Genomic DNA, 10671 nt, shown 5'->3' on the forward strand with positions numbered 1-10671 from the left:
TCACTAGTCATAAGGTCATATGCAGAAATGAGCCAACCTGCTGAAAGTTTGAATGAACCCAACAATTGGCATTTCAATCCTGCTGCCATAGGCTGTGTCTTTATTTTCCAGGCAGTCCACGGAACATATCCACCTTCTACAGGCAGCAAGGTTCAATTGGCGATTGTTCGTGTTCTTGCCAAGGTTTTGGCAGGTTCACTCATCTCTGATGCTTAAAAACCAAAATCATTATCAGCAGAAAGTACAACCCAGCCCTTTATTTCTTTATATAACTCAATCACTTAAGTAGATTATATATGTGTCCATGGAAAGCCTTCTTCAAGTCTTTATTCTTTAGACTGTATATAATGGGGTTGATGAGAGGGGTAAATACAGTATATAGCAGGGACAGGATCTTACTGATGGTCGAGGATTTTCCTTTTGTTGGGATAAAATAAACAATGAATAAAGTCCAGAAAAATATGGAGACCACAATGAGGTGGGAGCTACAGGTGGAGAAGGCTTTCTGTCTACCAGTACTGGACGGGATCCTTAAGATGGTGACAATAATTTTCATGTATGAGAACATGATTATTATTATAGGGACTAAAGTTAGTGGTATGCCCAGTAAAGAGTCTTGCAGCTGGACATGGTAGGTATCAGAACAGGAAAGTTTTAGTATAGGCATGAAGTCACAGAAGAAATGGTCAATGATGTTTGGACGACAAAAGTTTAGCCTCAGTATTGTTATGATGAGCGACAACGTAACGGAAAAAGCCGCCAACCAAGAAATGATGGACAATATAACACAATATGTACTTGTCATGATGGAGGAGTACCGGAGGGGATTACAGATGGCCACATATCTGTCATAGGACATCACAGCCAGGAGGAAACATTGAAATCCTTCTAAGGAACCAAAGACATAAAACTGAGTCATACAACCAATGAAAGTAATGGTTCCTCTATAATATAGTACAATTTGAAGCATGTTGGGTACAATATCTGTGGTCAGCAGAAGGTCACTAATGGAGAGTTGTGAGATGAAGAAGTACATTGGGGTGTGGAGGATCTTGCTGGTGGACACCAGGGTGATGATCAGGAGATTCAAGAACATTGTAAACCAGTAAATCACAATGAGCAGAGAGAACATTAGAATTCTTATATTCCGACTGACCTGAAACCCTAAGAGGATGAACTCTATGACAGCCGTCATATTGGTCTTCTCTAGGGGTGTACGTACTATAGAGGAGGCCCATGTGGCTGCTATGGGGGTCCCGGAGATAGAGGGTCCAGTCCAGGCTGATCTTGTCCTCATTGTAGTTGATGTGGAGAAGCTGCACAGGGATGAGGTCTTCACCAGAGCTAGAATGTCAGCAAGGAAGGAAAAATTTACCATGAATATAATATGGAGGCATCAGGACCTTCTGGATGTTATTATGGTACAGTATTTGGAAGCAAATGATACTGATCATATTTTTATCCTTCATCTTTCCTATGAGGACTTTTCTGGTTTTTAACTTTTATTTAGTCTTTTTATGCTATTTTATACAAAGAAAAAGAGAAAACAACTTACAATGATGGAGCCTGTATAGAGGCAATAGGAGTGTAAAACTAGGCCATGTACCATGTACCATGAATATAATATGGCGGCACCTTCTGTAATAGATGGATATTATCATATTTAGCAGCAGATAACACTGACCATATTTTTTTTATCCTTCATCCTTTCTATGAGGACTCTGTGTCTCCATCCTGTTGTTTTTGACCTTTATTGGTCTTTTCATATTATTTTATACAGAGAATAAGATGAGAAAACAATAGACAGTAATGGTGTCAGGACTGGTATACGGATACAAGTAGGAGGACGCAGACAGTAGACTCTAGGCTGATTCCTCACCCACTGTCCCTGTCTACTTGCCTCGGTCTGCCTTAGATGATAGTGGGGAACTGGCCATTAGTCCCTTACTTACAAGTGTAACGCAAAACGCAGACGAACAAACACTATATTAGAAGTTGATAGTCCAAGGTCTCAATGGCAAACTAAAGTACCGAATTCAAAAAATTAGTCACAGACAGGTCAATAAGCTCAGGGCAGGCGGGTAAAAAGCGTTATCAGCGTCCAGAAGCAAAGGGTCAGAATAACAAGGTTAACGGGAAAGGAAGTAACACTTAACAGACAGAGTATAACCCAATAGCCAGCAAGGGGTAAACTGGCTGGGGGTGTTCTATAGGAGGTGCGAGGTCTGGTCCAGAATGTAATTAGACCATCCCCCTGATCTCCAACCACAGACAGCTGAGAATAAACACACCAAATGGCAGTTAGACCTGATAGGCACAGATAGAATCAAAACTAACAAAATTTAAAGCATCTATTTCACAGGGAGACTGGGAGGAGCAAAAAACTGTCAGTGCTCCTCGTTCCCCACTCTCTTCCGGCACTATCACATTCGGTGGCAGCGAGTGGGTGAGTGCAGGGGGGGCCGTGGGGAGGTGCGTAGGGGCAGCCAGGGCCGCTTCTGCCATGAGGCGGAATGAGTATTCCGCCTCAGGCGGCAGATTCTGCGGCCATGCAGGGGGCGGCAGATAGCCGCCCTGCAGCCGCTCACTTGTCCTGCGGCAGCCGTCCGGTCCCGCCGCGCTCCCGCGCTGTCAAGTCAGCAGCTTTCATGGTCCTCCAGCAAGTCGTGAGTGCCCGGGGTCAGCGGGGGCCGCGATGAGCTGGGACAGCGGTTATCGTTGGCGGCGGGATGGCGGCGATGACAGCCGCTGACTGACGGCGCGGGAGCGCGGCAGGGGACAGCGGTGAGCTTTGGCGGTGGGAGTGCTGCGGCAGGACAGGTGAGCGGATGCAGAGCTGGAGCGCGCGCGGGGGGGGTGGGGGGTGGTGTTCTTTGTATACGGGGGTGCCGGGTACGCATTGTGGTCTGGGGGGGGAGGGGGGGGCGGCGGGAGCTAGTGAGGGGGCGGCCGCCTGCGGTTTGCCTCAGGCGGCGGAGACCCCAAAATCGGCCCTGGGGGCAGCAGATAGAGGATAGAGGCGGTCTGCTGCTTCCGTTCCTATTCCATGGAGCGACGGCAACAGATCGCTGCTATCACAGTCAACATGTTGAAAGACAAATGACAGCAACGATCAGCCGACATCGCTCATGTCAGCTAATCGTTGCTTTCTATTACACAGAATGATTATCAGCCATTGGCCGAATATGGATGATAATTGTTCCGTGTAATAAGGCCTTAACAGTGAAGAGGCCAGACAGAACTTAGCAGGTAAAGTCGGGTGCTTCCATGAAACATTGGTTTGAGCAGACAGAATAAGCCGGTGTTCAGACTAACACAAAACAAAAACACAGAACAAGCACAAAACAAGACCAAAGACCCAATCACAGTCATGCTCTGTGACTCGAAGACCGCGATGATATGTACAGCCCTTACAAATGGAGCCTGTACAGCAGGGGTCTCAAACTCGCGGCCCTCCAGCTGTTGCAAAACTACAATTCCCATCATGCCTGGGACAGCCAAAGCTTTGCTTTGGCTGTCCCAGGCATGATGGGAATTGTAGTTTTGCAACAGCTAGAGGGCCGCGAGTTTGAGACCCATGCTGTACAGTATATGAGACACGAATTTTTGACACATATGAAACACATAATTTTTTATTATAAATCTGTATTCCATGGAAAGTTCTGTCCTATAGTATGTGCATTCATCAATACAGTAACAATAACAACCATTATATACATGACAAATAACACCTAATTTACTCATAAAAAATGGAAAAGGAAAAAAAAAACATATCCAATAAAAAATAATAATAATCATAATAATACTCAGGAAATATCTAGTAAATAGAAAAACCCAGGAATAAATCTGATAAATAGAAAAAGAAGAAATAGCAGCTAAATCATGAATAAATCATCACAAAACTGAAAGCATATAATGGGAATATATTTTATATTATATCAATAATACATCACATATAATATAAAAGTAAAGAATTATTGATTATACACAAATTACACTTAGATTACTAATGGGTAAAAAAAATCTTTATTCACAGCATTTGTATTCATCAACATTTTATTTCCTTATAGAACGCACAAAAACTCCCAGGTATATAAAGTTTTAAAATTAACATTTTAAAGATTTTTCACAATTTTGGCCACCACTGTATAGATAGAAAATATCCTGATTAATATACTGTAGAATTAATAGTAAAGACCCCCAATTACTATTAATAAATAGAACAAAACTTACATATAATACTTTCATCCGGCACTTTGTACTGTTGGCTCCTCCTGGCGGCTCAGTGCTTCCCTCTCAGAATCTCCGTCCTGTTCAGCCTCCTGATCCCCATGAAACAGAAGAAGCTTCCAGCGTTCCGGGGCTGTTAGATGTAAGAACCTGCAGAGTATCAGACCCATGAAGGTGCCCTATACTGCTATAGAGCCAGAAGAGGCCATATTTATATCCTGTACATACTGAGAAGCTTCATCCTAATCTTCTCTGGGGAGATTTCTGGGCCCTTGTCTCCTGTGTAGATATTACCCATCTATTCCCAGTCTGGAAGCTCTATGGGACAATCTTCTCCATAGAGTCACTCAGCACTTAGGACTAGAGATGAGTAAACCAAACTTCCTGACCTGAGATTCATTCAAAAATTTAAAGTTAATGCAAAAAAAAAAAAGTTGATTAAGGAAGAAACTACATTTTTTGAAAGTTCCTCCGAAATGGATATTGCACATGATGGTTATTATGTTATTTATTATGATAATTTATTCAACACTCATAGTAGAGATGAGTGAACCAAACTTCCAGAAGCGAGCTTTGTTACGAACTTTGCAAAAAGTTTGCAACCGAACCATATTTTTTGTAAAGTTCGTAATGAGTTTGTAAAGATGTCTGCCGCACATGTCGGTACAGTACAGTGAAATGGTGGGTGAAAGGTATTAACCATAATCCCTTGTAGCTGTCCAGTCGGCTGGAGACCACCCCCCTGTGATGTCACATTTTCTCCTTCAGTATTTATTCAGGAGTGTTCTGTCAGTCCGCCATCTAGCTTACAGTATGTACAGTGTGCAGAAAACACATATACATACAGTATTCAGAGAGCAAGAGAGAGAGGGGGGGGGGAAGAAATAAGTAAGAGGTGGGGAAGAGATAGTCATGGAGGGGCAAGGTTTTAGAAGGTTCATTAGTTATAAGGGAGAGAGAAAGGAAAGTGTACGAAAAGCAGCAGTGGAATCTGTGTAGCTGGGATATTTCTGCAGTCACTAAGGGCCCTATTCCACGGGCCGAGCAACGATGCTAGATCGGCGCTCGTTTACTGGGCCTATTCCATGGCCCAGCGTGTTGCCACATCACAGATGATAGGGTTGACGGGGAGGCCCAGATCCCGTTGCAATGATGCAGTGGCAGTGTCAGTGTCAGCCAATAAAGTCACCCAGTGAGCAGTCAGGGATATGTAACGACCTTTACCGTGCTTACTGGTCCATGTGTCTGTAGACGGATGGACCTTGGTGGACACAGATGCAGCCAACGGGCTTCAGATATTTTCTGCAACGTGCTGGGCCCGGGCAGGGACAGCTTTTCTTTCAGAGAAATGCCTGCTAGGCATCTGATACTAGGGACATGCCAGGGCCAGGATGTGGTGGAAACCATCTGTGTCCACCAGGCAACATTTCCAAAGCTAATAGCCTAGCAATGCCTAGTTTTTTTGGTTTGGGATGGTTGGGGTGAAAGCATTTCTTATGCTCCCACATCTGGTACACAGAATGCTGGCTGCCGGACTGGCAGCTGTATGGCGTGTAGGTCACACTGATGGTAGGAGAAGATGTCAGCCATGTTGGTGGTGATGGGGAGCGGCCAACAGTATCTTTGAGTGGAGATGGTGCTTGGTCGTGCTGCACCGACACATCAGCAGAAGAGGGCCGCTTTGGCTTGGAAGTGGCGGTGGAGGCAGTAGATGTCACGGTAGTTTGAAGCCCAGGACCTGTGTGGCCTTTTCTCTCCGAGCCGCTATTCCACAGAAATTCATGCTTTCCCTGCATGTGCCTGTTCATGCTCGTGGTACTTAAACACTTTTCATTTTTTCCTCTACTTACGCATTGCTGGCAAATGCGACATATCACCTCAGTCAGAGAATCAGAGGCTTGATCAAAAGAGGCCCAGGTTCGGGACCTCTTAGACGGCTAAAACCTAGTACAGGTCTCCCCGCTGTCACTACTGACCTTGGCTGGCGATTTGTGGTTGGCTGAAAGATAGATATAAGAGGGTTATTGTTAATGGTGTATATTCCGAGCAGAGATTAGTTACAAGTGGTGTGCCACAAGGGTCTGTTCTGGATCCTATTCTTTTTAATATGTTTGTAAGTGACATAGGAGAAGGATTGATAGGTAAAGTTTGTCTGTTTGCTGATGACACAAAAGTGTGCAACAGGGTTGATATTCCTGGAGGTGTCAGTAATATGGAAAATGATTTAGCTTTGCTAGATAAGTGGTCCAAACATTGGAAATTGAAGTTCAACGTTTCCAAATGTAAAATAATGCACTTGGGGAGGAGGAATCCTCTGTTCGAGTATCACATCCGCAGTACTGTGTTGGAAAAGACTTCAGAAGAAAAGGATTTAGGGGTAGTGATTTCTGACAGTCTTTAAATGAATCACTAGTGCAAACAGGCGGTGAGAAAGCAAATTGTATGCTGGGGTGTATATAATGGTATGCTGGGGTGTATAGCTAGAGGTAAAACCGGTAGGAAGAGAGAGATTGTGATCCCGCTGTATATATATAATGGTATGCTGGGGTGTATAGCTAGAGGTATAACCAGTAGGAAGAGGGAGATTGTGATCCCGCTGTATAGAGCTCTGGTGAGGCCACATCTGGAATACTGTGTCCAGTTCTGGAGACCTCACCTAAAAAAAGGACATTGATAAAATAGAACGGGTCCAAAGACGGGCTACAAAAATGGTGGAGGGTGTGAGGCATAAACCATATCAGGAAAGACTTAAGGATTTAAATCTGTATAGTCTGGAGGAAGAAGGGAAGGGGGGACATGATTGAAACCTTTAAGCATGTCAAAGGACTAAATAGGGTTCAGGAGGGAAGTGTTTTTAATAAAAAACTGAGCTCAAGGACAAGAGGACACAGTGAGAGGTTATCTGGGGGAAAAATAAGAAACAACGTGAGAAAATATTATTTTAGTGAAAGAGTTATAGATACTTGGTACAAACTTCCAGGAGATGTAGTTGGTAAATGTACAATAACTGAATTTAAACATGCCTGGGATAAACATATATCTACCATTATCATCTACATCATCATATATCTACTGATGATGTTCTTGCTTGTATGTTGGCCGGACCGCTGGAAGCAGTGCCTTGTGCACTACCTCTATCTTCCCTTCCTACACCTGATATTGTTCGCCTACCACCTATGGTTCTCACCATGTTCACAAGATAGATATGAAATCTTAGATAGAAGATCCAAAAAAAAATATCAACAGATCTACCCACTCTAGATAAATCCATGTACACAAATTAGATGTACGATTAATTACTGTATAACAGATGTCAAGTATTTTGTATTTCTGGTGACTGACAGAATGTTTTTCAGCTGATAGGAATACAGCTGTAATTACTAAATAAATGCACGTACACAAATCAGATGTACGTTTAATTACTTTATACCAGATGTCAAGTATTTTGTATTTTTGGTGGTGGACAGGAGACGTTTTTTAAGCTTATATAAATACAGCTGTAATCACTAAACAAATGCATGTATACAAATGATATGTATGTTTAATTACTGTATAACAGATGTGAGCAGACCAAAATACACTTTTGGGCACTATGTATAAATGGGCAAATCCAATATGCAATATGCAATGCAATACCCAAGCTAAGTATTGCTGTGATGGCAATGCTGTCTTTGGACAGGAAAATGCTTGATGCAAATATGCTAGTCTAACCTTGCTAAACACCCCACTAATCTCACTAATCTCAGTAATCTCAATACCTATCTCAGGAATATCACTAATTTCACTATCTATCTGTCTGATTGAAATGCCAGCATGCAGCATGCAATGAGACATTGAGGGAGCACTCTATCCAGCACAGTGAGTGAGCTGAAAATGGCATCCAGAACGCAGCACAGTGACTCTTTTATGAGATGGTCATGTGATTTTAGCAGCCAATGAAACCCCAACACCTCTGCAATGACACTTCTATGTGCTCTGCACTGATTGTCTGGCAAAAAAGGCGCTCAAACGCTAACTGAAATGAACAGTAAAATGTTTGGTTTGGTTCGAGAAATTCAAGATGTTCGACTTGAACCTAACTAACTGTCCGATCAACACTATTTAGGAGTACCTGACATCATGATAATCATGATGCTAGAAAATCCCAGGTCCAGTCCACCGTGCAAGGGCAAACACTAAGGTAAGCTTGGGAACAAAGTGGGATAGCACAGGTGGTGGGGTGCCATAGGGAGAGTAGTCTGGAGCTGTTTTTCAGTGGTGGAGGAGAGGTAAGTTATTGGGGAAGAGCACATAACAGGCATAAAGGTGAGTTGAGGGGACTGTATGATGAATCTTTCTCTGATTTTGCTAGTCTTATGTATGGTAAAGTCCTCATTAAAGTTAAGAAATATGGGGGAGGCAGTAGGGGATGCAGAAGGATACATCTTTTTTTTTTTTTTTTACTATCAGAAGATTTCCAGCATCAAATGCACTGTGCCTATTGAATCCCCATCCAAACTACAGTACAATAAGCCAAACTGTTGCTTAGTGTCATGAGGTTTCCTGAGCAGAAGCAGAATGTCTGGCACACACTGCACCAAAACCTTTTGATTATGCCTGAAAACCCCTTTGGTATTTAGCACAGACAGTCCTGGTATGTTTTTTGTACTCAACAAAGAAATGAAATACTTTAGGAAGAAAACAATGAAAATTAACTTGTATGTGTTTTATTTTCTTTCATGTGGCTCAATGCTAGACACTGTCTGATAGATGGTGCCCATTAATAAGCCAAGTCTTAGTGTTAGTCCATATAATTGCTAATGCCAACCTCCCCTCCTATTGCTTCGGTACCCAACACCACAGGGAAAAGGCAGGTACGTACTGTTTCTGAGGTAGTAACAGGCTGGCATTATTAGGCTGAACAGGTCCAATATAAATAGTTTTTTCTTCAGTATTGTCTGGCTGGCTACAGCCATAACCAGCCAGATGCAAACTCTAAGTATTAACAGCCTGGAATTACCAGAATGGGAAAAGCCATTTATATTGGCCCTTGAGAGCTTCATAATGCCAGCCTGTTACCATCCCAGACACAGACCTCCATTTTTGTTGATTTATGTCCGATCAATACCAGCTCTTCCCAAAACCCTCGTAGCATTGTGTATTTAGTAGAGATGAGCAAATCACTTGAAAGTTCATTTCCCGAAGTTCGCGAATATTCGCCTCAGATAGTTTGGCTTCCTCTAATGTGTATATATTTGTATATCCATAAGTTAAAAACTAGAAGGGGGAGGATTGTCTTTGCCTCCTTGGTTTGATCTTTATGGACACTACTGGTTTTCCTGATTTATTACCATGGTTCTGTTAACATTGCCTGCTTTATGTATGATCCCCATAATTAATCATTAGGTCATCTGTCATAAAGGCTTTGATTCTAAGAGAATTACAAAATATTGTGCAGGACCCTTTGATAACTTAGCGCCATGGTCAGCAGAATGTAAAACCCAGTCCTAGATTTCTACATCAATTCTAGCACCTGAGACGTTTATAAACGTTTTCATGTAAAGACTTCCTAATATCATTATTCTTTAGACTGTATATAATGGGGTTGATCAGAGGGGTAAATACAGTATATAGCAGGGAGAGGATCTTACTGATGGTCGATGAGTTTTCCCTTGTCGGAAAAACATAAACACCGAACAGAGTCCAGAAAAATGTGGAGACCACAATGAGGTGGGAGCTACAGGTGGAGAAGGCTTTCTGTCTACCGGTACTGGACGGGATCTTTAAGATGGTGACAATAATTTTGGCATAGGACAATATGATTATTATTATAGGAAATAAAGTTAATGGAATGCCCAGTAAAGAGTCTTCCAGCCGAACATTGTAGATATCAGAACAAGAAAGTTTTACAATAGGCATGAAGTCACAGAACAAATGGTCAATGATGTTTGGTCCACAGAAGTTCAGCATTAGTATTGGTGTGATAAGAAATAACATAATCCCATAAGCAGCCAACCAAGAGATGACGGACAATATCACACAATGTTTAGTTGTCATGATGGAGAGGTAATGGAGGGGATTACAGATGGCCACATATCTATCATAAGACATCACTGTAAGGAGAAGACATTCAGATACTTCTGAGGCACCAAAGAAGTAAAACTGAGTCATACAACCCATAAAAGTCATGGATCCTCTATAATATAGTAGAACATGAAGCATGTTGGGGACAATATCTGAGGTCAGCAGGAGGTCACTGATGGAGAGCTGTGAGATGAAGAAGTACATTGGGTTTTGGAGGATTTTACTGGTGGACACCAGGGTGATGATCAGGAGATTCATGAATATTGTAAACCAGTAAATCACAATGAGCAGAGAGAACATTAGAATTCTTATATTCTGACTGACCTGAAATCCTAAGAGGATGAAATCTGTGACAGCTGTCATACTAGTATTTTCCAT

General features: G+C 42.4%; 2 protein-coding genes across 2 annotated transcripts; both read right to left on the reverse strand.

Annotated features, from left to right (window-relative positions):
* Positions 1–277: 277 nt before the first annotated feature.
* LOC138786096 (olfactory receptor 6B9-like) lies at positions 278–1378 on the reverse strand. The gene has a single exon (XM_069962805.1). It carries the CDS (start codon positions 1376–1378, stop codon positions 278–280), a length of 1101 nt encoding a protein of 366 aa, XP_069818906.1.
* Positions 1379–9735: 8357 nt separating this feature from the next.
* LOC138786102 (olfactory receptor 10A7-like) lies at positions 9736–10671 on the reverse strand. Its single transcript, XM_069962818.1, has one exon. It carries the CDS (start codon positions 10669–10671, stop codon positions 9736–9738), a length of 936 nt encoding a protein of 311 aa, XP_069818919.1.

The sequence above is a fragment of the Dendropsophus ebraccatus genome, chromosome 1 (genome assembly GCF_027789765.1).
Source record: "Dendropsophus ebraccatus isolate aDenEbr1 chromosome 1, aDenEbr1.pat, whole genome shotgun sequence".
NCBI lineage: Eukaryota > Metazoa > Chordata > Amphibia > Anura > Hylidae > Dendropsophus > Dendropsophus ebraccatus.